Raw genomic sequence first — 27,207 nt, forward strand, 5'->3', positions numbered from 1 at the left:
AAAGAGGAGAGATGTCCTCAATCTGTCTGCACCACTGCTATAGCCCGTGTTGTTCCTAGACCCTTCCCAGTGCCTGGAACTCTACTTGCTTCACAACCAGCTTCTTATTCAAACCACCAAGCACACCTGCCCTAAAGAGCCGCCAGCAGCACGGCCGGACTGGCATGGGATCACATTACCCCTTGGTAATCCGGGTGGACAGCAATGCGAACAACCCTTCCACCAGAAAGGCCACCGAAGTCTGGATCTTGGAACTGTGCAGGAGACACGAACCAGTGGTCAGCAATACAAACAGCCTCCCGCAGCACCAGCTCTGCCCGCTCAGCATGAGAGGGAGGGCCCCTCACCTGCTCTGACACTGTCCATGGAATCAGGTCCCCCGAAGCCTTCTTGCCTCGAGATAGGCTGTTCAAGATAGACTGGCGAGAAATCTCTCCCTCAAGGCACACCTGAGGGGAAGGCGGGACAGTGGAGTCATAGCCACTTCTAGTTTCTAAGCGTCCACATCTTGTCGGTTCTCTGAAAAGGCCAGGTGTTTCCACCCCCGGGTTCAGCCCTGAAATTGACTAGTGCAAGCCTAACAGAACCTTCATTACTATGTTCTGTGTTATAAGAGGCCAGAATACGGACAGCCTTCTGGCCCAAAAAGAAAAATCCACCAAGAAGAGAGTCTCCATGCACTATGCATGAGCACGCAACAGTGGAGACACGGGATGCTCACCCAACCGTACAGAGCAGCGCGAACTCAAAATAACTCAAGTATCGAACAGGACAATGGCAAAACGTGTATATTACGGCACATGTGTATCATGAACCAGTATGTAGACTGTGACTATCCGACACACTGCTTGAAAGAAAAGCAATTACCAAATCCTATGATCCCATGATTATGAAAAGGAGAAGAGGTAGAAATACACATACACACATGCCAGGCCTCAAAAGTTTTCCCCAATCTAAGTTTAATTTTACAACCACCACATGCTGCTTTTGCAATAAATGGGAAAACAAGTTCCACCTCTCACCACCCATGAACAGGGGGCTCTGAGTTTCTGAGGACAGCGGCTTCCTGCGATCCCCCCGCATCACCTCCCTCGACGGCACAGCCACCTGGCTCCAGGCCACAACTCCACTGCTTCTCCTCCCACGATACTGGTCAAAAGAACCCCAAATCAATGTCACAAGGATGCCTGCGCTCTGTACCTGCACAACCGCAAGCACTTCGGGCAGGGCATTCTGGGTGGGGGGCACGGGCGGCAGAAGGCAGAAGAGGTGGTGAGCAGGCGCATCCGAAAGCATCTGGAGATCGTTGGGAGAGTTCTGCGGGGTACAATGATGGTCAGCAGAAGCGCTCTTGTTCTTGCTCTTTACTTAGGAGGCCGAGTGCAGAATGGTCCCCAAAGCCAAGCGAGGCGATAAAACCCAACGGAGTACATCTGCAGCACTAGCAAGCCTCAGACTCCCCACAGCGGGTTAACTGCGATGAGCCTCCAATGCCGATGGTGCAGAGGAAGTGCACTGAGCCACTTATTTCCCAGCTGGGAAGGGGACTTTCTCTAGCTAAGAGGCTAGAGGCTATTTCAGGAAATGCTGCTGGCACATCTAACAGCTCTTCAGCCTTCCAATAGACTATTCATCAAAATGCTACGTAGATTCTCAAAGTCTCCTTCCCAAACTGCCCATAGTTCTAAGAGTTTCAACAATCCTCTGATTTGCTGCTCCTTAGAAACAGCTCAGCAGTACAAACCTGCTGTTTGGTTTAGGGCCAAGCAGTGCCCTGGTTTACAAGTATGATGGTGTCTGAGCCCATCAGTTTGGTAGGCAGGCAAGAAATGCAGCACCCACCCTTTAACAACAGACAAAGCCTTCTACCCTCTCCAGCTCCCGCTCACAGAGCTACACGCAGGAATTTCAACACAAAACTAGAAGCTCGAAAGGAGCCACACAAACTACGCTGGGAAATGCAAACCCTCAGCGAGATCGCTGGACCTCGCCACATCAGGCCGTTTAAGGCCCAGAGGAATGGTCACCTAAGCAACTGGGTAACACAAGGTGTGAACAAGTACAAGGACACCAAGGGTGCTGCAGCTACTTCCTGCCGGAGGTTACCCAGGGATCAGCTGCAGGTACCTTGTAGTGAGAAGCCACATAGAGGGCCACGAGCCGCTGCAGGAAAACTTCAGAGGCCTTGTGGTAGCAAAAGAGGGTATCTCGGTTAACATAGTAGCTGGTCCGAAGTTAAGCAACTGAACCGAACCAAAGAGAACTCAAAACACAACGCACTGGAAGACATACAGATTTCCCTCACCTGGGGGAAGAGAAGCCCAGTGACCTATGCAGAAATGTTGCAGAAGGAAGAAAAGAGAAAGGAAATCAAGAATGTCACAAAGAGGGCTCTGAGTGTTCACTGTGCCACATACACTGTAGGTTCACCATCACGGTTCTATGCACTTATTTTTGAGAGTCTATGTTCCCCAAGCTGCCCATAAACTCCTGGGGCTCCACTGACCCTCCTGCCTCAGCTTCCTAGTCAGCAGAGGGACTACAGCCACGTGCCATCATGTCAAGCAAGAATATTAAAGCAGACCCTTCCCTAGAGAAAGGTCCTATGAAACAAAGGACTGAGACGCTTTTCATTTCTGTACCACCCCATCCCTTTCATAGGGCCAGGGAGACCCGGAGGATACAGTTCGCAGGCTTCAGGCAAGGGGCAGCCAGAGATAATCCGAGTAATGTTGAGGCAATCCAGGCACAGCAGGTCGTTCAGCCACTTCTCCACAGCGTCCCCAGGGGCATATCTGATTGACTCTTGGAGGGAGACCTCGTGCAGTGTCCGGGCTGTTCCCAAGAAACAACTGTTAAACATCCACCACTTAACAGAGCAAGAAAAAAGGTTCCACTGTATCTTTTCACACACTGCTCAAGATTGTAAACTGACGGTTTTAAATTGTCCTTGGCGGGTATTCTACCTGCCATGATACCAACCCCACACTGATGTCACGAAGTCAATACAACAGTGCCCTGAGACCGGGGCAAAGGCCCAGCCACCAGAACGCACAAATCAAGCTCCCAGTTGTCACTGGACTGCTCTTCCTCAGAGAAAACCACCCCATCGCCTGGGGACTCAGCCTTTGTGTGTGATAGCAGGGAGGTTTGGAATTACCCTTGAAGTCACAGGGGGAACAAGGGTCCGTGTAGAGCCTGAGGGGACCTGCTGTGACTGCAGGGCCTGGTCAGGGGTCTCTGGGTACCTGAGGCCAGTCTGGCTGTCACTGTGGTCTTGTTCTCCGCAGTGGTGCTGACCTGGCTCTGGGCACTCTGCTGACGGAGCTGCTGAATCAGCTTCAGCGACAGTGACCGGCCAGTGCCCTCGTAGCTAGGAGGAAGACAAAGACAATCAGGCCTGAGCTCCCCAAACCACTCTTCAGGGGGAACAAGCTGCTCATCTCGGAGGTTCCAGCACAGCACGCACTGCCAGAGGAGAAGGTGGCCTGCTGGTTCGGCTAGAAGCCGCTCGTGCCTGGGCTCAAATCCTGCCATCCCACTCAGCACCAGAAACTCCATCTTTAAGCCTTGTTCTCCAAAGGGGATTATTCCACTCACCTCACAGGGCTATGGCATGAACTAAAAAAGTAGGGCTGAGAAGACGATCTAAAAAGACTCTAGCATAGTGAACTTGACCAAAGTTGAACACCTGACAGGAGCTGCTATCAAAATGAGCGCATACAGAAAAGAACTGAGAGGGGCTGAGGATTTAGCTCAGCGGCAAAAGCACCTGCCTGGCAAGCGCAAGGTCGTGAGTTCAGTTCCTGGTACCGGAGAAAAACCAAAAAAAAAAAAAAGAAAAGAACTGAGAGCATCTTCCGTCAGGACAATCAAGATAAAACTTTTAAAAGCACCAAGTGACTCTTTGCATGACTACTCTCACTTAAAAGGTGGTGGAAAACAACTAATTAAAAACTTCAAAAAAAAAAAAAATCATGTACACTCTGATCCCTAAACCAGCTCTCATTTTGAACATTATGCCCTAGTCTTTAGCCACAAGCATGTGTGACCGCAGGGCACACGCTGTCAGCGGATTTACCAGTCTAGTTCTTAGTAGTACATCATTTCACGGTAGCCCTTAAGATATTTAAAAGCTGTATAAATACTTGCACTTACTCAAATACTACTGCAACAAGTGATCAAAAAGCTAGAATTCTGAAGTGTTTCATGCCCGTTCCCCACACATGAAGTTCTTTCAAAGGAATTCCATTTACTCTTTTTGGAGGATGAGGTGGTAGGGGGACCGTGAGGAGTTTTCATAAGCAACAAAATTTAAAAGTCTTTCATACTTCAAAGGACTGTTATGGCTGCGTCTAGATGTCCCCCCAAAGCCTCATGCAGTCATAGGTGGGACTTCTTCAGAGGTGGTTGGAGTTAGGACGTGTGATGGATGCTGGGACTAAAGGTGTATGATTACCAAATCAGTCCCCTGACTGGTCTGGCCCCCGCCCTAAGCTGGAGAGCCTAAAATGAGTATCGAAGGGGCAGGAAGAGCTGCTACAGTAGCTTGTGGCCCTCTGCCTTCTGCCTGCCATGAAATGTTTCTCCTCTGCGATGCCTGTCTGCTGTCCACCCTGCCTGGGAGCCAGCTAACTATGAAATGAAACCTCTACAAACTGTGAGCTAAATAAACCTTTCCTCCTCTAACTTTGGCTATTGGGTACTTTGTCCCAGCAATGAGAAAAAGTAACTAAGATAAGGATGTTAGCAAGAAAGTGAAAAAAAAATCCACAATGAGAAGACATTTTTGAAAATTACCTATCACATAAGGAATGGACTTGTGTCTAGAAGATACAAAGAAAACTTGTAACTCAATAATGACAAGGCAAATAATCCAATCACAAAAACAAGCAGAGGGTGCGCAACAACATTAATTATCTGGGAAAGCAAAGGAAAACCATGGGATAGCACTTCACACCTAGTGGAAAAGGCAGTCATCAACAAGACATGGCATGGATCAGCAAGGATGGGAAACCAGAACCCTCAAACAGTAGCCCCACCCCCTTACCTACAGCTCACACATTCCAAGATGTTCCACAGACGCCTGAAACCAAGGTTAGTACTAATTCCTGTATATTTTTTTCCCGGGCACGCACACCTATGATAAAGGTAAGAGAATAGCAACGGGGAGTACGGACAGCTTCGAGGATTATAACGTACAGAGCTTCTTTTGGGTGTGATAGGTACATTCTAGAATTGACTGTGGTGAGCACAGCTGCCCAGCTCTGCATGTACTAAAAATCATGGAGCTACCTGTCCCATGCTTCTGAGTTTTTCTAATTTTCCCACTGCAAATCTGAACTAGTTACTAGTACTTTAGTACTTTTAAAACTAGCTACTTTAATACATTTTCACATAATTCTAATGTATACAACATTAGTACTGCTATGTACTTTTTGAAACTTGATTACATCTACAGGTAGGAGACAAGTATCACATGGATTCTGCTGGAGGGTCCTTTGTTTCGTTTTGTAGATGTCTTGGCTCCTTTTGCTTTTTCTGCTTTTGCTTTTTTTTGGTGTGCTGATCAAATCCAGAGCCTTGTACATGCTAGGAAAGCACCATACTCCTGGGCTACACTCCCAGCTCTAGGTCCCCGAACTCTTCAGTATTACGCTGCCCATTTAATTTCAGATCAGAAGGGAGTAGCAGCTTAGTATGAGCCCAGCTCCTGTCTGAGAAGTCCTCACAAGCAATGAAGCAGCCTTGGAGACTCAAGTTTTACAGACCCTCCACACATTCACTACACGCCACCGATCTGCAAGAATCTACAACAGGAGTAACGACTCCAACCCATGTGCCTTACCCGTTGATGGTGGATGCCATAAAAACCAGGTAGGGCCCAAGGAGGCTCTTCACCAGGGGGAGAGGGATAGCGGCAGCTTCGTCAATCACAACAAGTTCGGCCTGGCCCAGCTTCACGGCATCCGCGGGATGTATATACTGCAGGGAAGAACATTCAGATGAAGAGCCCCTACAGCTACGCCTATGACTCAGGAGGCACGTGACCTTAGTCTCTCCACTCCCTTTCCTCCCCTCTCGCATCCCCCGTTCTGCTTTTGGCTGGCAGGGCAAGAATGGAGTGGCCTCAGAGTCAGATACCAGACATCATGGATAAAATCAGAGCCATCGGGGCTTGGGGATTTAGCTCAGCGGCACAGTGCCTGCCCGGCAAGCACAAGATTGTGAGTTGGATCCCCGGTAAGGGAAAAAAAACCAAAAAACCAAAAAACCAAAAAAAAAAAAAAAAAAAAAAAACCTCAGCCATCACTGAGCGTGTGACCCTGCACGGGCCGTGTAACCTCACAGGGCGCCAGTCCCTCTTTTGTAAAAATATCAAAGCCCCCGCCCAGTGCTTGGCTTATAATGCTGTTAGGTAGCAGCTGCCTTTTCTTTCCCTCTCCCATGTCATCTCAGGTTTGAACCCAGCCTCAGATTAGTGGAACCAGCTCAGCTGGACCCTGCGATGGCCTCCCAGTCTCCCGCTGGGGGCTGCGCTCCCTGGCCTGAATTCACCCTCTGCACTGGGGGTGGCAGATATTCTCTCCATGCACACACATTCACCTGTCTTTATGTACATAAGCAACCCCTTCAGTCTCTTAAGGGCTGCCTGCCATCTGTAAAGTGATTCCGAAGAGGCCAGGAAAAAGACGGCTAAGACAGGAACCATGAATAGCCAATTAACATAATCAAAGTTCATTCAACGTGACTAATCAGCGAAACACTAAAGACAACAAGGAGATCCCATTTCACAGGCAGACGGGAAAACGGCTGCAAAGCACCCAGCACTGGTGCAGATCTGGGGAACCGAAAACTCAAAAGGACCGCTGGGATGAAGAGAAATGGACACGCTCTGAAGGAGAATGACAAAAATCCAAGGAAGCTGGAAATTTATGCACACTCTAAAACCCAACAATTCCACTTCTAGAAACAAAAGTCCTCTTTTATTCATGAGGTGTTTAAAAATGAAATCATCCAGATACATATGCTTTAATCTGAACAAATTTTAAAAACAGATTTGAAAAAAGGGGGGGCTGATGGAAGATTAGCACGTCCATACTACTTATGGACAAAGGTGATATAACTGAAAAGAAACATCAATTTCAGAATCAGAAGTTATCTACACGCAGTGACAGAAGGGAACGGGAGGGATACGAGAGACTTCAATTGTATCTGTGATGTTTTTGTTCTCTCAAACAAAACCCTACATGACTTCTAAACATGAAACACAGCAAACAAGTATGTCCACATCTCCTAAACTGTGCGCCAGGCATCTGAGCATTGCTGGCCTCTGAGCTGTCCTGAGGACTGTGTCATCACAAATTGTGCTGCTGGCTTTGAAGCTGACGGGTCAGGGAGGCAGCAGCTCTACTCACTGTTGGCAGCAGAACACACGCCCTGAAGAGGAGAAACTAAATAAGGGGATAAACTAAACAAGCATCTCCCGGAGTAGCCCCCGCTTTAAGGAACAGTCCTCCTCCTGGTCTCACCCTCAGCAGGCGGGGAGAGGCGTCAGAGGAACATAAATGGAGACCCATAACGCCCAAGTCTCCCACCTCCTCTGCGTGTTTAGTCTGGAGACAGAAAGACCTGTACGTGAGAGGATACTTGATTACAAATTCAAGAGCAGCAAGAGCAGCAAGAGCCGAGCCAGGATATTTCAGGGAAATGCTTTTCCTTCTTTCATCTGTGGGTTTCTCTTGAGTTTTAACAGGTTTCTATTGTCTCAGAGCCTGCAGCCCAGCCCCCAGCTCCACCTCGACCAACATCAGTCTTTCCTCCTTTCAGCTGAGGAAATCAGGCAGGAGTGGGAAGACATAGGAAGAATGAGAGATTCTAGACAGTGACCCAGTAGGAAAAATTAAGATCCTTAAGGTAAAAGGCATAACACTTAATGCTGTTTATTACCCAGATTCTTTGATGCAGGGTACACCTCCTTGACAGGCACATCCACATGCTTGGACAGGCGGACAGTTCAAGGACACGCTGCCCAGTTCACCTGGCTCACTTCCTGCCCCCATCCAACTCCAGGAACAATCAGCAAACCCACACCACTAAGAGCCTGTTCATCTCAGTCCCTTCTGTAAACCCGTCACACGATGCCTCTTAGAGTTAACAAAATCGCAGCCTTTGGACAAGTGCAGAACATTTGGGCTTAGAGTTCTGGAGATTTATGGAGCTTCCAGGAAAAACGCTGTTTCCAAAGGAAAATAGGCCACTGGCTAAACCACAAAGATTCAGAGCACATTTTGCAGTTTCTTTTTCTTTTAAATGGCAAGGTTATTGTTCTAGTTACAGATGCGCCATTTTAAAACCTGCAGTAACTACAGAAAACTAGAACTGATGTCAGAGCAATGGTTTTTTTGTTCTCCAGTTATTCCATAAGTAAGGGATAAAACTAACTTTTCAATCAGACTACATACATTTGTGTTGTTTCAATGTTTTTCTTCAGGAAAAGCTGAAACTCTACAACAGCGTTCTCAGACACCACCACCATGGCCTACAGAACCCAGAAAGAGCCGGAGCCAGAGACACAGCAGAACGCCGAAGCACAGAGCCAGGGCTGGGGATGAGCCTCACCTGAACGGTCTGCCGGTGCTCTCGGAAGACATTCACTCTGATCACTGCTTTATTAAACTCGGGGTTCAGAGACTGAATAATCTCATAATCCAGGTGTTCCTGGTGGGGAAAACGGCAAGCCAATGACAAGCTTTAGAAACTCAGTATTAATAAAGTAAGCAAGCATTCCAAAGACCACTTGGATTTAAACCCAGCACTAAAAATCCAAAGACGTTCTTATTGTAATTCCCTACCTGATACTGCATAGCATCAAATCCTTTGAATACAAATTCAAACAGAGTGTGGAGGTTATCGGGGCTTGGGGAGGTAACAAAAATATTGGAGTACCTATAGGACAAGAGAAAAGGGGGACTGTTAAGAAATCAAGACTTTTTTTTTTTTGGTTTTTCTCTGGTACCGGGAATCAAACTCACGACCTCACGCTTGCCAGGCAGGCCCTGTGCCGCTGAGCTAAATCCCCAGCCCCAGTCAGGACATTTTAAAGAAACTTAGTAAAATGTATTTTTCCTTCCAAAGCAAGGATAACAATAACCAAGTTCGGTGAGCCAGTCCCAGCATTTAAGTACCAGTATCTGTGAGCACTAAGTGCTGGGAGGCACGGTGGGGACAGGTCTGTCAGTGTGCACAACCAGCACACCGCCCCCGACGCAGCATCCTGACAAGAGGAACAGCCTCCCACTTGTCACAAATGTACTGAGGTTTTCTAACTGTTTACCCTCGTGCTTAATCAGTCGTCAGGCCAAGCCTACGGGCACCTCCAGGACCCTTGCTAAGTGCAAAGGACACTTGAGGCTAAGAGGCTGAGTAGCACAGCTGGCGCAGCAGGAAGGACAGAGAGCTAGGAGTCATGAGCTGCGTTCGAGCCCCAGCTCTGCCAGCAGTGCTTGCTGGGGGATCCCGGGTAAGTCACTGAAAGTTCCTGGGCCTCTGTTTATCCACCTATAAAATGGCCACAGAGCTCAAGGGAGAACCAAAGAAGATAATGCATACAGGAGAAGACAGCAAATTCTAGTCTGCTGTACATCTGCAAAGCTGGAGCACACACTCTCTGGGCAGCTGCCGAAATCTTTCAGCCAAGGGGAAAGGACAAAGTCATGGCAAACTTGAAGGCGGCTCCTTGGAAACACACAAGGTCTCTTATTCATCAAGATCACTGAGAGCACAGAGTCAGCAAAGCTGCTCACACACATCCTCATCGTGCCTTTTTATATTTCTTACCCCATGCTTTTGCTTTTGCATTTACTCAGCAGTATACGGTGAATATAAAGGCCCTGGTGTGTGCGTGTGCCCGTGCACCCACACAGCATCCGGGGTGGTCTGGGGGACACGGTGCTGCTGTTCCCAGGCAGGCACAGACCTCCAGAAATGTCAGTGGACTGGCTCCCAGCGAGGAACCCGAGGACAGTTCTGCCGGCCTCCTAACTCAAATGCCCTCACAGCATAGAGTTCTTAAAAATGGGGAGTCAAGACGGGCATGGTGGCGCACGCCTGTAATCCCAGCACTCGGGAGGCTGGGGCAGGAGGACTGCTGCAAGTCTGAGACCAGCCTGGGCCACGAAGTGAGCTGCAGACCAGCCTGAACTGCAGAGCAAGACCCTGTTTCTAAGCACTAAACGAAGATGGGAAATCAGACCCTCTTACCCAAATGCCACTGCCCCAGCGATAGCCAATCCCAGGGCTGCAGATTTTCCCCGTCCTCGGGCAGCAGTGAGCGCAACGGTACTCCTCAGGGTCTTCTCCGAGATCCCCTCGATGAATTTCAAGACAGCTTTGGCCTGCGCAAAGACAAACGTATCAGGTAAGCCCAGAGAAAGGCCTAGTTCGGCAACCTACTGCCATCCCTGGACAGGTCAGGCTGGTGCTGAGACTGAACAAACGGGCTGCTCTCACGGACCAGACAGCACCACTCCCACCTCGGCTTCCGCCCCCTCGTCATCACTCATCTCGGCGCCAAGGCCTTAAGTATCAATGAGACGGAGATGGCCAGAGCTCCCAGAATGACATCTCCACTGCAGGGCCCTTCCCACACACCAGGCCGCAGTACACACACCTGGGTCCTGCACAGCTCCGCCGCACAACACACAACTCCAACTGTAACCCAGGCTTACGCCCCATGTCCCTCCAACCTCCCCCTACCAGCTTCCCTGGCTCAGGGGAGGGTCCCATTGTCCAGACCAAGTGTCCTCAATTTTCTCCTCCATGCCTGATTCATCACAAACTCTACGGGCAATGCCTTCAAAGCAGAGTCCACCATCTTCCTCTACTTCTGCTCACAGCCACCGTCCTGTGCTGCCTCCACGAGGCCAGGTCAGCCGCGGCTTACCTAGCCTCCCTGCTTCCACTCGAATCCTCGCAGCCAGTGATCAGCTCAGCAGCCCGAGGGTCCTTTCACAAATAAGCCTGGGGAGGCCTCAGGCACAGTGCGGAGAGACTACACATACCGCCTCCAGCCCCACTCTCCCGGCCCCTCCAGCAGCAGCCCGGACCTCCACTGTCTCCGCCCCCTCCCTGTGCCTCTGCCCCGCGGCCTGAAGCACCACAGAGCTGCAGGCCGCCTCAGACCTCCACGCCTGCTGATCCTCCTGCCCAAGCCCTCGCCCTCAGAGGGCCTCAACTGCTTCAAGCTTCACTCAAATATCACCTCTAATGAGGCCACCCAGCCCCTGTCCAATCCTAGCACCCTCTTCCCGGCACGCCCTATCCCTCCAGGGGGCCTTTTCTTTTGCCGCTATACAATCACTTTCCACTGCACCCTGATCTGCTACTTTCCTTCATTCCTGCCCTGGCCCATCCCACTGGAAAGCATGAAGCCAGTGTCCCTCCTTTATCGCCATCCCAGCACCCTGAGGAGTGCCTGGCACCTGGAGGGCAGCAAAAAGCCGGTGGCTAAATGAGAGCAGCACTGTGGAACCCATGGGGAAGACGGCCAGATGGGCCAGCCTGGAACGCCTGGTCCTAAGGAAGTCACTTCACCCACCAAGACACTGACACTACTAAGACGCTTAAGAGACGCAGGCCCAGGCAGACGGAAAAGGGGGAGCGGGTTTCAGGCAGCCAGTCTCCCTGAACGGAAACACGGAAAGAGGATCCAGGTGCTATTCATCTTAGCCTGCCTTCATTAAATGTTCTGTTTTAGATTAGGAAATGTTGTGCTGATAAAACACAACCAGAAAACATAACCAGAGAAGGGGACAAATCTAGGCTAAAAATGCATTTTGAAATAATTTTTAAAATAAAAATGAAAGTCAAAAATCCAATTAATAAATAAGTCGGGGGGCTGGGGATTTAGCTCAGCGGCAAAAGCGCCTGCCTGGCAAGCGCAAGGTCGTGAGTTCGGTTCCCGGTACTCGAGAAAAACCAAAAAAACAAAAAGTCGGTAAAGGGCATGAGCAGACTGGTTCACAAAAAAAAAAAACAGACACAACAGATGAGAAAGGTACCTGCTTCTCTGGTAATTAAGGTAACAAAACAATGATGTGATGGTCCCATAACAGATCAGTAAAGACAAAGCACAATCATTCCCATTCCCAGGACAAGGCCCCAGGGAAAAAGGCATTTCCATACACCAGCAACTGGTGCAATGCCCACTTAATCCATTTCCGCCGGCTGATACCAACAGTGGAACAAGCTGCCCAATGGGACAGGCATGCCGTACAGCCCTGCTGTACGCAGTCTCTGACCCAGCAAGACCGCTCCTGCAAACTTATCCTAGATATATCATCCACAGTGTATCCGTGAGGAATGTCCTAATGGTATTATTTATAACAGCAAAACTGCTGGGATCAACTCAACTGTCTAACACGGTCACTTAGAGCCTGCATAGTGTGACCCCCTTCACATTAAGATGTGCATACATCCATTCATATTCACAGGAAAAGATCCAGAAGGATACATAATAAACTGTTGATAGTAGCTCTGCAGGACAGGACTGTCTAGTGGAAAAACCATTCTTAAATTCTTCAATGTGTACTCTTGTACTTAGTAATGGTCTTTATTTTTTGTTTGACTTGCATGGCCACTGTCTTAAAATAACAGTATTACTAGTACTGTACTGCAGTCTCGCCTCTGCCTTCCCTTTCCCCTATCCTGTCTCTCCCTCTCGCTGGTGACAAGGACGTGTGGTTCAATGCCGCCTACACCAGCAGCTCCACAGCTGGTGATTCCACTTCCAGAAGGACAAGGGAAGCAGCCTGGTGGGACTCTGTGCTGTGCGGCGAATGTCACCACAGCCGTTTTCCAGCAGGAGGCCGGAGTCCCGGGGCACTCTTGCAGCTCAGGCTTCACCAGAACCCTGAACACCCCTGGCAGCTTGAAAGCCTCTGGGCTGTGCAGCCAGGTCAGCAACCATCACAGTCCCGAAACCACGGCGCTGCCTGCCTCTGCAAGCCCACAGTGCAGCTGAGCAGCTCCTGCCCTGCCTGCCTTTCACAGCCAAAGGCCAGGTACAGAGCAGCAGGGCCCTCAGCAGACACGTACTGGAATGGGAGCAAGAACAAGGGGCCACACGCCCCTCTCACGCTTAAATAAGATGCTCTACGCAAAAACGTGTATGTCATCCCAGTGTAGCAAAGTGAGGTACAGGGCTTATCACCCTTGCATGGAAAAACCAGGAAGGCGTTTCCTCTTTAAATGTAATCCACCCATCTCCTGGAACTGGCTCCCCTTGCAAGCAGAGGGAACGTCTGGCCTTGACATGCCCCAACTTTGCTGCCGTTGCTTTCTGAATGCTGTCTCACCCTTGTGCTGTCACCTACCCTTACCCAGGATGGCAACATGCTGCAGTCACGCTCACCTGGTCCAGGGTCTTGCAGCAGTCCACCAACACGCCCACAGGCTGGGTGTCCTGCAAGCTCTCTTTCAACTCCTGCAGCTCCAGAGCGGAAGGACTGAGATTCTCATCCTGCCACAGAGAAGAGGTTTGCCATGGTCACAAGGGGTCCCCAGAGAAGTCCCAGCCTGCCCCAGATCCCTCGCCCTGGGCCCTGGACCCACACTCACCGGAGCCTGCGGAGGTAGGGCCTCGATGCTGGCCGCGTGGGAGGAGATGGGCAGGATGTTGAGCTGGTCATCAATGACGAGACACTTCTTACAAGACGCCAGAGACAGGATAAACCTGAGGGGCACAACCTCTGCAGTGAGCTGTCAGGGAGAGCAAGTGGTTTCCACGCAACAGTACAGAAGGAAAGGGGGCTTCTCTTCAGGAAAATCAGCCAGCCCCATGTGTTTCTAAGCCAGAACCGCAGGCCAGAGAGATGACTCAGCCTCCCCTCCCAGGTACCTGAACAAACTGTACAACAGTGAGGAAAACCCAAGACCCCACCTAAGGACCCTACAGTGCACCACTGCCACTGCTCAGAGCTCACGGGCCCTTCCTGTATCCTCTAGGGCTCTTCCGTACTGAGGGGCCTGACTGCAAACCCAAGCCACATAGGGTTACCAGTCACACAGGGAACCAGAGACATAAGTGAGTTTACCTTCTGTCACAGAAAGGAAAAACACAAGAGAAACTAGGGGAGAAGAAAAGCTCCCTGAGAAATATGACCAAAGTTCTTGTATACAGGAAAACATGGATTGGCTACGCAATTCAAACATCCCCCACGCTGCAAGGAAAGGGCCTCGCCTACTTTACAGGGTTTAGCTCTCCTCAGCAGCACACAGCTGCTCTTCCTGCCTGCCTCATTCTGCCCAGCCTAAGTATCACAGGTTATTACAATCAGAAAGGCTGCTGGCTTCTCCAAGGCCTGGATTTCTAAACCTCAGCACCACTGACATTTTGGACCAGGCAATTCTTTCTAGCAGCATCCCTGGCTTCTACACACTCAGTGCCAGCAGCCCCCTCCCCAACCATCTCTAAAGTCACAACATGCAAACTTTCGCCCAGTGTCACCAAACATCCCCAGGGCAAAAGCACCGTGGTAGACCCAACTTCTCAGGTTGTTTCACAGGCTGCTAACTGGGGGTCCCTAAAAAAGGGCTCTGCAGTAAAATATTTAGGAAATAATCAGTTAAAACGTGTATCAGCCACTGAAAACTTTCCAGACTACAGGCTCATGTGCATCTTCATAAAGGATAAGCAGTGTCAGCATTTCCCAGACATATCTGGCCTAAAAACCCTCTCTTCGTAAGGCCCCTCTTGAGGAGTGGTGTTCTGTGAAACACCTTTGAGGACACAGTAATCCAGAGTATTCAGCCCCTATGAATTAGCTAAAAGCCACTAGTTACGGTAGATACATCGTGTCAACTAGTTACGGTTGATACATCGTGTCAACCTGAGGAGTCTAAAAGCTTAACTAAGTAACTCAGCAGTTCTATATCCTGGGCTGAAAAGAACTTGCCCTTCCTGCTCTACAATGTTCTTCATTGTGTCAACTTGAGAAGTTTAGAAGGTTAGCTATGTGACTCAGCAGGGAGCCAGGGCCCTTACTTTGTATTTTTTTGGTACTGGGAATTGAATTCAGGGTCCTTACTTTGTATCATCCTGAGCAGGAAGAGGGCAGGGAGATGATGTGGGTGTGGGCTGACAGCTAGCATACAATATAAGGAGGAAAAAGAGGGTTGTTTCCCTCAGTTTTTGCTCTTGCTGCTTTTGCTGTCTCCTGCTGCCATGAACTGCTGCCTCTGTGCCCTGCCACCCTGCCTTGGAGCCAGCTGATTATAGACTTAAAACTCCACAAACTGTGAGCTAAATAAACCTTTCCTTCCTTAATTTTGGGCATTGGGTATTTTGTCTCAGCAATGACAGGAAAGTAACCAAGACACCAGTGAAGGTGGGGGAGTTAGCTGAGGCCACTGCAGCAGAATGACAATCCACTTGTCCTGGCCCCAACTTCCAGCCCTCTCAATGTGTCCCGTGAGTTTCACCGCAGCTGTGGTCAAGAGCTTCACCCCTTTGGGAGCCTGTACCACTTCCCCTCCTGCAGGATAAAGGTTTCAGCTGGGTCCAAGATAAAAATATCCCACTATGGCTCTCCAACAGTAAGGGACTGAGAAATGGCCTACAGATGTACCTCTCGTTAAATCTTCCCACCACGTCCTGATGGGCCTCGGTCCTGTATCTGGAATGCACGTCCTAAGGAAACAAGACAACATCCATTAGTAAGGGCACCCAAATAGTGCTGAGGCCCAGAGTCCAAACACGGAACTCTGTGGAAGGAGTCACCAGCAAGCCTGCAGGAAACAAAATCCATCCTCACCCACAGTGCTGAATGGGCTATACCATCTGTTTTGGTACCGGGAATCGAACTCAGGACCTTGCACTTGCCAGGCAGGCGCTTATGCCACTGAGCTATATCCCCAGCCCCCATATCCTCTCTTTTGAAAGGAGATCAGACAGCAGATACAGTGTTTCTCACCCTAATAAACTTCCCCTTACTTCATCTTTGACATTTTCCATATTTTATCCAGCACCCTAACTCAGTGGAATGTATGTACCACACATGATGCTTATCATTTCGATCAAGGTAATCTGCACAACTTCATTGAAGAAAACAGTATGTGACGTAACAACCACTGTTAATTCCTACCATTTTGTTTTGAAACCCTGTATCACTTTTAATGTTCTTGCTTTGTTTTGTTTATGTCTGTGATGTTGGTATTTTGCTACTGTTTTTTTTTTTTTTTTTACTACTCTCTTTAAAATAAAAAAAAAGTGTAAACCGCCCCTCCCATGAGGTAGGAGGAGGATCACTGCAAGTTTGAAGCCAGCCTGGGCTACACAGTGAGGACAAGCATAACCTGGACTAATGCCCCCACCAAAGGCCTCAGGCACTGGCGGAGCTTTTGGAAGGTGATTAAATCATGGGCGCAAAGAAGCTGAATGTGCCAACAGGCAACAGGGCCTGGTCAGAAGAGGCAGACCTCCAGGGTAGGACCTGGTCTATCTCCTGCCCCAGCCTCTCCCTTTACCGCCTCCTGGCCACCACGACTTGAGCAGCTTGGCTCCGCCAGACCCTCCCACCACGCCTTCCTGCCCTGCAGTGGGCTAAGCATGGACTGAAAACACGAGCCTAAATAAATGCCTCCTTTTCAGTTGTGCGTGTCAGGTGTTGTGTCCCAGGGACGAGAAACTGAGTAAGACGCTGGGTACCCACTGGTGAACAAAGCACAACTTCTGTTCTCATGGAGTATATACAAAGTCCAGTGTTGGAGGAAGACAAATGTGTAGATAAATGCAAAATCTGGCAAATACTACAGAGGAAACATGTGGTGTAGTGACAGCAAATAAGGCCTCCCAGAAATGGTGAGATCAGAACGCTATGCAACGTGAGCACAAAGTCGTTCATTTATTTGTAATAGTATCCTTTTTTTTTTTTTTTTTTTTACCAGGAGTCAAACTCAGGACCTTGTGCTTGCCAGGCAGGCACTTGTGCTGCTGAGCTATATCCCCGGTCCCCTGTAATATCATCCAATAAGTGCTTACTAAATGCCAGGCCCTTACCTCAGATTTAGGAATACATCTGTAAGAAAAACTAAGTCCTTGATCCTATGAAGTTCTGAGACTAATACAAGAAGACAGATGTATAACTTTTATTATTATCAGGTACTTTGAAGAAAAACAAAGCAGGTTAAGGAGTGACAGGTGGAGCCACCTATTCCAAACAAAATGTAAAGAAGACCACGCTGAGGAGGGGGTCCTGGGGGGTAGGGACTTGAGTGCAATGAGGGTGCAAGCCACGTTGATATCCAAAAAGACACTCCAGCGGGAATAGCAAATGCAAAGGCCCTGGGGTGAGAGTGTGCTGGGCACATTTGAAGAGGCTGGATGGGCTTAAAGGTAAATGGTAACAGGAGGGGTGGTAACAAGAAGCACCCCAAAATCTGAGGACAGTCCACCTCACCAGAAACACACAGTCTACTAAACCCTGCGGCCCATCCTAACACCATTCCTGAATCGCTGGGCCCCAGGCAAGACTTCAAGCCTGGCTGTCCGAACAACAGTGTGGCAATGCTGACAGTCAGGAGCCCGGCTCTGCCTCGGCGGGCACCACCGCGCCTAAGCACGGCCTCAGCCTAAGTGGCTTTGGTTTAGGGAGGAAATTCTCTCTCCACAAACTACCACAGCCAAAATCCTTGCCAAATGGGGAGGGAGTGGCAAATATCCCCTCACTGTCCCCAGCGATGAGGGCCAGTGACCAAGTCCGCAACAAGTCTCATCCCTCTTTGGCAAAACACAAATTTAGGCCTCTGCAGAATCCCACTCCAACATCAGAGCTGAATGTCACCACTTACAAATTTACAAACACCTGAAAATCTGAGTGAAATTCAGACTCCCAAGCACGCTCAGAGCCCAAGATTCCTCTGCAGTGATCTGTTCTTGTTCTTTTTTCTTTTTGACTTTCTGAGACAGGGTCTCACTATGCAGTTCAGGCTGGTGAGCTTGAGCTCACTTTGCAAACCAGGCTGGTGTCGAACTTGCAATGATTCTCCTGCCTCAGCCTCCCGAGTGCTGGGAGTATAGGTGTGCACCATCACACCCAGCTTGCAGCACTTTTTATCAGCTGCAAGAACTCCTATACCAGAGGCTGTACTGAGCACTACTGGAGCTACCTGTGCAACAGGAAATCTTCCAAGAAAGTACACTATAGCAAAATTGGACTGATCCAAAGCCCACAAAAGGTTAAAAAAAAAAAAGAGAGAGAGAGAGACTTACCATGGTCATGGTGTACAACTGCTTGAGCGAGTTCATGGTCCGTAGGAGGATAACCACCAGCCCACCACCTTCTACTGTTTCCACAGTCCTGGCCAGCAAGTTGGGAGTTAAGGCTTCAAAATCCTAGAAAAAGGAGACCTTCAAAGTATAGTACAACAACTACTGACAATCTCCTACCTCTTTTGTCTGTAACTCACTATTATTTGTCTATTTGTTTTCCTGAGAAACTATCTTGTAGATAACAATATGTAAAACAATAACCATTGATAATTTTCTACCACTTTGTCTGTCATTTGGTAAGCCCCCCCATTACTGTTATCCTTCTTTGACTCTTTTAAAAAAAAAAAAAAAAAAAAGGAGACCTTAAGAAGGGCTCCTCATGCAAAGAGCACTCCCAGGGAAGCTTAACCAAGTGCCAGATGGTAAGGCAAAGAAAAGGCCTCAAGCCGGGCGTGGCAGTGCAGGCTGCATGTCAGTCCACAAGGGAGGGTGGGAAGACTCCCAGTGCTTGCTTTCCCAGCTGTAGCTTTGGTTGGACAGAAGAGATTAGCGGGTGCATCCCTGTGTGTTGTGTATTTCTAAACAAGTACCGAAGCAAGCAGAAAACCATTTTGTATAGGCTGAGTGATCCAGTTTCCTTTGGAAAGTGGCCAGCTCTTCCACTAAAAATAATGAGGGGCCGGGCGTTCCACGAGAATCTTCCCTCCCTGCTCACTGCACACTGTTCCCGGTGGGGAAGCAGGGACCTACGCCCCCCACAGCACAGGCAGAGGAAGTCACCCACCTGGAGGACACACATGCCAAAGGTGTTGCCCAGGATCTTGTGGGTCTCGTTGTAGTAGCAGTAGCGAATGTTTGTGGCCGCGACGAAGAGTTCAAAGGGGTCGTCTTGCTTTATGTTCAAGGTCCCATTCTTTATTTTCTTCTGCAGCTGTCGCATTCTCTTCTTTCGGTGACTGCGATCACCCCCATGCAATGAGAGCCAGTCAACCCCAGAGGCCCACCGACCCTCCTCTCAGACCTGAAGAGCCGCTGGGGGACGTGGAAAGCAGGTGGCTGGCCTCCCACTTTAGAGGGGAAGGGACGTGGGGGGTGTTAGGGCACAGGGGTTATGAAGTTGGCCTTTGGAGTGTGACAGGGAAAACTCTGCATGACCAATTTTCTACTTTGCTCTGTGACCCGGAAGAGATACCTCACTTTAAAAGGCGCTAACCTTCATATGTGGCCAAAGCCAGAACTTGCAGCCAAGCCTAGGAGGCCTAGTTACCGTCTCAATCAATGCTTCAACTACACTGCGCTGCTCCCCAGAGGGCATGGGAAAGACAGAGCTGACAGGTTACTATGTTCACGCCTCCTAGACGACTTCAGCCCTTTCCTCGCCAGAGTGTGGGGCCATGTCCTCAGAAAAGCATTTATCTAAGACAACTAAGACACAAGATACAAGGTCTGAAATGGAATCTCTCAGAAGTCCGAGAACTATTTTTGGTCTTACAAGCCCTGAATATCCAACTGCCATTTTTTTTCTTTTATAGAAAGAGAGAGCAGGCTGGGCATGGTGGCACACACCTGTAATCCCAGCACTCGGGAGGCTGAAGCAAGAGGATTATTGCAAGTTCGAGGCCAGCCTGAGCCACAAAGTGAGCTCAAGGCCAGCCTGAACTGTATAGCGAGACTCTGTCCCTAAAAGACAAAAAAAAAAAAAAAAAAAAAAAAAAAAAAAAAAAATGAAAGAAACAAAAAAGAAAAGAAAGAGAGAGCAGGAAAGCTCCAGAATGGGGAGAAATTTTGCCACAGTCCTCTAACTTAATAGCTAGAACCAAGGTCCTTCCCTCATAGGCCTTTACTTCTATGAATGAAGGCAGCTGGGTAAGGCAATCCCTTCTATTACTTTTGGTTTTTTATTTATTTTGAGACAGGAGCTTGCTAAGCAGTCCAGGCTGGCCTTGAACTCACTACATAGCCCAGACTGGGCTCCAACTCCTGGGAATCCTCCTGCCTCAGGCTCCTGCGCCACCACACCCAGCCTCCACTGTTCCCTGTGGCTCATACTGAGCCCAAAATTTACAAGGAAGTATCAGCTAGAGCAAGATGCTCTGCCAGATCAAGGGTGGCAGAGCCTCAAGAGGTACAAACAGGTTTTTGAAAGTAAAAGCAGGTGGGATAAATTTAAAAGGCAAACCTTCCCAGGAAACTGTGAATTGCCTCACATTTAACAGATGGAATATACTGAGAACAGAAGCCATCAGAACAAAATTCTAAGGCAGGCAACAGGCCTTATTCTCAATCTATAGTACACATGCATAGGGGCTAGAGGGGTGGCTCAGTGGTGGAGCATACGTCTGGCATGTTCAAGGCACTGGCTTCAATCACCAAAATTATAAATAAAGATGCTTACTTGTCCAAGGGTATGAAAGAGTACATACAACAAAATAGCAATTATGGCTTAAATGTCATACCAGTGATATGCCGACAATGCCTACATGGTAAGATTATGGATGCTTTCTACTTTCATCTTTGTGTTTTCTGCATTTTTCACATTTCCTACAATGAGACTCAGAACTTTTTTTTAAGAGTCAAATTATTTACTCAAAAATCTGGTTTTGTGCCAGGCGTGGTGGTACATGCCTATAATCCCAGCACTCGGGAGGCTGAGGCAGGAGGATTATTGCAAGTTCAAGACCAGCCTGCGCTACAAAGTGAGCTCAAGGACAGCCTGAACTGCACAGCCAGACCCTGTCTCAAAAAGACAATAAATAAATAAATACATAAATACATAAATAAATAAAAATAAATCTGGTTTTGTATAGGCAGAATCAAGTTTCTTAATTAAAATAATTTAGAATCATAAACAATAAACTCAGCAGAGCCAGCCATGGTGGTTCACAACTGTAATCCTAGCACTCGGGAGGCTGAGGCAGGAGGATCATTGTGAGTTCAAGGCCAACCTGGGCTACACAGTAAGTTGAAGGTCAGCCTGAACTGCACAGTGAGGCTTGTCTCAAAAAAAAAAAAGACAAATAAACTCAGCAAATATTAACTGAGTACCTACCACAAAGGAATCACTTGACAGTAAATAAATACAACGATGCCTAACCGAATGAGCTGATCACTCAGAACACACACACACACACACACTGAGTGCACGGCTGCATCCCCAGGCAAGAACACCACTGACAAACACTAAGGGGAGGACAAGATGGTAAAGGAGCCAACACACATGACTGAGGCACCTGGTAAAAGCTCCCGAAACCAGGGAGGACTTCAGGATAGGATGGCCAAGAGGTGAGAGGGATGCATTCTAGCAGACGGGGCAGCATGCCTAACAGTAGAGAGGTCTGTCACAGACAAGATGTGTAAGTTAACATCAAGGACAACGATCTCCAGGTAAAAGGGTGAGAAGAGGATCGCGGACTGGACTGAGTATGTGCTAGGCCTAGGGAAGGAAATAAGAGCAGGTGAAGGTTGCCGGGCACAGTGGCACACACGTGTAATCCCAGTACTCGGGAGGCTGAGGCAGGAGGACCGTTGTGAGATCGAGACCAGCCTGGGCTACAAAGTGAGCTCACAGCCGGCCTGAACTGCACAGCAAGACCTAGCCTCAAAAAAACCAAAAAAAAAAAAAAAAAGAGCAGGTGAAGGTAAAAACTCAGGAAGGTGGCATCATAAGCACAGAAGCCAAGGACGAAGAGGACTTCTGAGCACAGAGCGGGCAGTCTGCTGAGAAACAGCACTGCCCACTCCGTCCCACACTCCTCAGACACCGAGGGCGAGAGGCTGCCAGGTGCCACGACGGGACTGCCCCCGCCACTGTGTGACGCCCCATTTTGGGGACATCTTTCCACAGGGATTTCGGGGATCAGCCTGATGTCCACACGGCTGGACCTGAAGCAGGTACAGCTCCGTTTCACAGAGCAGATACGCCGAGGGAAGAGACTCAGATCACCAATCAGCCGAGCTGAACCTTAGCCGCACAGGCTCCTGGGGCCGTCTCACGTACTTCAACACGTGCCCTCAGAGCTTAAGCGGACTTGTGCTGCAGGTTCACTATTACAGTGAGGACCCTGATTATCAACGCTTCAGAGAATACGAGAACAGCCAGCTGCCACGCGCGAACTGGGAGAAGTGCTCTGCAGAGGAAAAGGAGGGAGGAAGACTGCTGCACGAGGCATCAGGTGTCTGGAGATGTCCGGGAGCACACTGGGGTCACAGCAATAGAAGCAGCAGCCACACCAAAGCACAGGTGGCCAGCAAGCGAGAAAGGCTCTACTGTGAAGTAGGTGTCTGAAAAACGAGGGCCAGTGCGACCTGGAGAACAGAGCTGGGTCTGTAGCTAACGATCTCCTGAGAATCTGGAAAACTGCGCAGATCTACAGGAAAAAGGAGAGAATTTTTAGGGGTGCGTAGGGGTGAACAGAAGAAAAACAATAAAGATCCTGAAGTGAGAGCACAGACTCAAGGTAGAGAGAGGGCTGCCCTTGGACACAAGATGAGGTGCATCCCCCTTTGTGAATGGAAAAAGGAGAGTGAAAGACGGGATGGGCAGGGAACAGCACCTGAAGGTGGCTGCATTAGATGCACCTGATCAGCATGGGCAATGGTGGCAAACCTAGGGCACAGTGCCACAGCCAGCTGTTTGTTATCGTTAAAAGGTTCGCCATCACTGGCTTAGAGAAACAGAAAAAGAAATTAGAAAGCAAGGCACTGGGCTGAGCACTTGAAAGAGTGAAAATTTAAAAAAAAAAAAAGAGTGAAAATCATTTAAAGCTTACTGTGAGAAAGGATATTGGTTGCATTTTTCCTCCACTTTGAAATGTCCTCAGAAATATCATCACTCCCTGAAAAACTACGGCAAGGAATTGCTTGTTGCCACTTAACTAACCAGCAAGAACTGTAAGTTGGAGGGGTCACTCAAGGGCCAGGCTTACCTGCTGAACCCCAGCTCTTTCTTGTAGCACCACAGCACTGAGGGCCGGGCCTTCACGGTTGCTTTAGACAGCATGTGATGGAGTATTACCACCTGTCGGAGAAAAGCGTCGCAGAACCTCAGCGCTGAAAGACACCAGACCCAAGACCTCATCTGACAACTGTAAAACTTTAACTGACGGCTAGAGAAGGGAGGCGCACCCAAGGTCATGTGGCAGGAGGGGACCAGAAGCTAGGTCACATACGTTTACCCTCGTGGTCAATCCGCCACCTCCAGGGTTCAAAAGGTATTGGCCTGTCTGCTAATGAATCGAACTTCAGAGAATTTACCACTTCCAGGAAACGACGACAGGTTTTCACTAGGCATCTTACCGGCCCAACGAGCCTAACACCGTAACGTGCAGGACGTAGAAGAGGCTGACTCTCCAGGACAGGGGACAAGGTAACTCAGGAAGCATCTCCCAGGCCTTACCTGATCTTTTCCTCGATCCCCAACCACAACAAAAAGAGACCTTTGCCGCTCAGCGACCCCATTCTCAATGAGAATCCGGATTCGGTTATCCACCTTCTTCCGAAGCATGGTGACAGACTGTCACTAAAAGAGAAAGAAATTTTCTTGGACCAAATACCAGAATCTGAGTTAGGAGCACTAGCTGGCTGCCTCTCATGGGGAAAAGGGTTATGCGAGGCACATTTATAAGTATCATCTATTTAACCCTTGACCAGCTCCACTGGGAAGACACCAGCCTCAATTTTAAAACTGGAAAACTCAGGAGCAGAAGGTAAACATGACTATCTAAAGATATGGATAGGCAGGGGCTTTCACCCAAGCACATGGGTTTCTTTTTCTGGGACAAGACGGCATTATCTACACCACTCTTGTTTTATTTTTCATATAATAAAAAAATACTGCTGCTTTAAAAAAAAAATTGTTTGAAAACCTTGTTAAACAGTAAAACAAAAAAAATAACAAACAAACATTAAAACAAGGGGCTGGGGATTTAGCTCAGTGGCAAAAGCGCCTGCCTGGCAAGCGCAAGTTTGTTAGTTCGGTTCCCGGTACCGGAGAAAAAACAAAAAAAAAATAAATAAATAAAATAAAATAAAAAAGCCAGGCATCGTGGCACACACCTATAACCCCAGCACTTGGCTGAGGCAAAAAGATCTCTGAGAGGTGGAGGCCTGCCTGGGCTTCGTAGTGAGTTGAAGGTCAGCCTGAACCACAAAGCAAGACTCTATTTCAAAAAAAAAAACCAGAATAAAAAATTAAAATGGTGCCTCATTTCTCTCAGCACCCGCACTCTGCTCTTGAATGCACCCCACATCTACCTCTAAGAAATCCTTCTCCTGCCTTTTTTCCTGATGTATCATGAAAATTCTTCTACCGAGAAGGAAGTCAGCAAACCTGCAAACTTGTTTTAAGTAGGAGGGATTAAGTTCCTTATTTTTAGCCTGGGGACACTTTTACTTTACTGTCGCTCTGATACCACTTTTCTGTCTGTGCCGTATCTTTTGTTGGCACACAGCACAACTTCCTATGATCTTCAACAAATGTAGCTGCTTGCCACTTGCAAAAAAAAAAAAAAAAAAAACCACACTTGCGCACGCACACATTAAAACATAGATTTTTGCCCCCCCACACACACAAAAAAGACAGGGATATTGATGCTTACAATAGGATACCATGGGGGGGGATAAAGTATGTTACCATTTTAAATGCATATTTATAAGAGACTTTTTTTTAAAAAGACTGGAAGAAAAGACCAAGTAGTAGCTATTTTTGAGTGGTCTCAAGTTTTATTGTGTTCTTTGGTTTTTAATTCACACTTTACTAATAAGGTCAGGAAAAGAAATCAACAAATGAAATATGATGAAATATGTTTCCTTAAGCGAGGGAAAACTACTGAGGCCTTTGTACAGACAAAGTTCAAGCATTATTACATGGGCTGGGGTGTAGGTCAGTGACACTGCACTTACCTACCAGGTGCAAGTACCCCCCCAAAAAAGTTACTTTACCCATAATAAAATATTGCACTACAGCCATAAGTACACCCCACAATTCAGAAATATCAATTATTAATTAGTACAATGTGACATATTATGCTACTCAGAAACTCGTGTCTGATCATTCTAAAGCCATTACCTGAACCCCAACTAGGCCTTAACTGTCCTCTCTAACTTCCCAAGCCTACCTTTCCATAAAAAACTGTCGTAGTCCATGGCCCCTATTTATAAGCAAGGGGCAAGTAGTACAAAGAGTGCAAGTAGACCATGGCAGAAGTGACAAGACACAGGATTCACACTCACATCTACCTAACTCCAAGGCCTGGGCTCTTTCTAGTTTGCCAATGAACTCAGCACCTACGCCCTATGTTGCCAGACATGCAGACCCAACAAAAATCAATCAATAACTAATCACTGGGGATTGCTTTTTCTTCTAGTTACTGTAGGAGACCCGGAAGTACTAGGAAAGGCCCTTGATTTCAAGCTTTCCTTCTCCTTCAAGGAAGTAATTAAAGGAAAGAGATGAGGAGCAACTCCACATAGACAAAACTAGTTGTAAAAATACTAGCTATAGGAAGAAGTCTAATTTTGGTCTAAGATTAAGGTGGACTGGAGTTGCCATGGAAGGCTAATTTGAAACTTATAAAAAAAGATGCTTACTTTTTAAAAGATTATTCTTAAATACGTTTATTCTTCATTCACTCACTTATTCATCTACCTACACACAGCACCCAGTGCTAAGGCACCATTAGGTACATTGTCAAATAAAGTCCTGAATGCGGCTGCAGAGTAAGAAATATAAATGAATGTGCACAGTGAATTACTTAGGAGCACGAAAAGGGGTTAAGGATGTATAGCTAGTGACAGCAATGAGCCAGGTGTGGTGGTGCACGCCTGTAATCCCAACACTCGGGAGGCTGAGGAAGGAGGATCGTTGTAAATTCTAGAGCAGCCTGGGCTACAAAGTGGGCTCAAGGCCAGTCTGAACTGCATAGAGAGTACGGAGACCCTGTCTGAGCCTAGAACTCACTTTGTAGCTCAGGCTGGCCTCGAAATCGCGGCGATCCTCCTGCCTCAGCCTCCGGAGTGCTGGGATTACAGGGCCATCAGGCCCAGCGCACAAATATAATTATTGTGTATCGCAAACATACACCAATTGAAAAAAAAAAAAAAAAAGCGCGAGAATATGTAAGATCAGACTGCCTCTGTTCAAAGCCTAGCACTGTGACCAGGAGCTGTGGGCCAGCTCCGCAGAAAGCAAGTGTTGTCACCCACCCAATCTGCACGACTTTCCCCGCTGGAGGTCCCTGGAAAGTGGGCACAGATCTACGCAACACCTGAAAGCCCTCGAGAAGCACTTCCCAGAGCGCCGGCTTCTCAGCGACTGGGCGATTCTGCCCAGCGGGGGGTGGGGGAGGTCTGCGTGGGCAGGACAGCCGCCTGGAGGCAGAACCTTCGTCCCCAGGCCAACCCCTCTCCCGGCCCAGGAGGGACGCGATGACACCTCACTCCCGCAATGGGTACCTGTGCCTGGAGCCCCGCAGATCCCAACCTGCAGCTAAGCGGAAGCACGTGGGGCCACGGAACGCTGGAAGAGGAAACAGCAGCAGGCTGCCCCTAGCGAATGCCTGGCCGCCAGCTCTCACAGCTCACTCTGCCCCGCGCACGCGGTCCGCTCAGGCGCTGAGAGACAGCGCGCGCGCGCGGACCCAGTAAAGGCTCCGCGGCGGCCAGCGATAGGGGACCTTCCTAAACGCTGTCTCCGCGTGATGACGTCAGACACCCGGGACGCGGAGCCGCTCTATCGTGCCACTACCAATGTGGGTTCGTTTCTGGTTGCCGTGTTACGGCGAATAAGAAGCATCTAAATGGCCGCACCCCCAGCCGCTTACTGCCGTGCTAGCGCCAGCGACACGTTACCCCATAGGTTCGGGGCGACACACGGTTTTCCCACGGCTGTGTTGTCCTGGTTCTGCGAGTGGGGACGGCTCCGCACTTGTGCAAAATTT

General features: G+C 48.7%; 1 protein-coding gene across 2 annotated transcripts in view; it reads right to left on the bottom strand.

Moving 5' to 3' along the window:
* The window catches only part of Nat10 (N-acetyltransferase 10 (GCN5-related)), a 36,675-nt gene extending 9,766 nt beyond the window's left edge, over nucleotides 1-26,909 (bottom strand). The window contains exons 1-18 of one of the 2 annotated variants that reach the window (XM_005384148.2): nucleotides 26,723-26,909; nucleotides 23,667-23,789; nucleotides 23,197-23,288; nucleotides 19,056-19,227; nucleotides 18,272-18,394; nucleotides 15,630-15,691; nucleotides 13,621-13,735; nucleotides 13,415-13,522; nucleotides 10,264-10,397; nucleotides 8,856-8,949; nucleotides 8,623-8,721; nucleotides 5,849-5,985; nucleotides 3,249-3,373; nucleotides 2,685-2,835; nucleotides 2,128-2,224; nucleotides 1,201-1,317; nucleotides 348-449; nucleotides 180-254 (exon numbers count right to left, since the gene is read on the bottom strand). In XM_005384148.2, coding sequence (XP_005384205.1) covers nucleotides 180-254; nucleotides 348-449; nucleotides 1,201-1,317; nucleotides 2,128-2,224; nucleotides 2,685-2,835; nucleotides 3,249-3,373; nucleotides 5,849-5,985; nucleotides 8,623-8,721; nucleotides 8,856-8,949; nucleotides 10,264-10,397; nucleotides 13,415-13,522; nucleotides 13,621-13,735; nucleotides 15,630-15,691; nucleotides 18,272-18,394; nucleotides 19,056-19,227; nucleotides 23,197-23,288; nucleotides 23,667-23,774 — 1,911 coding nt within the window. In that variant the 5' untranslated portion in view covers nucleotides 23,775-23,789; nucleotides 26,723-26,909. Of the gene's footprint in view, nucleotides 1-179; nucleotides 255-347; nucleotides 450-1,200; nucleotides 1,318-2,127; nucleotides 2,225-2,684; nucleotides 2,836-3,248; nucleotides 3,374-5,848; nucleotides 5,986-8,622; nucleotides 8,722-8,855; nucleotides 8,950-10,263; nucleotides 10,398-13,414; nucleotides 13,523-13,620; nucleotides 13,736-15,629; nucleotides 15,692-18,271; nucleotides 18,395-19,055; nucleotides 19,228-23,196; nucleotides 23,289-23,666; nucleotides 23,790-26,473; nucleotides 26,691-26,722 lie in introns of those variants that run through there. The other variant, XM_013514110.1, reaches the window with a different exon arrangement.
* Between the last annotated feature and the right edge of the window lie 298 nt (nucleotides 26,910-27,207).

The sequence above is a fragment of the Chinchilla lanigera genome, unplaced genomic scaffold (genome assembly GCF_000276665.1).
Source record: "Chinchilla lanigera isolate Chin_1 unplaced genomic scaffold, ChiLan1.0 scaffold00021, whole genome shotgun sequence".
Classification (NCBI taxonomy): domain Eukaryota; kingdom Metazoa; phylum Chordata; class Mammalia; order Rodentia; family Chinchillidae; genus Chinchilla; species Chinchilla lanigera.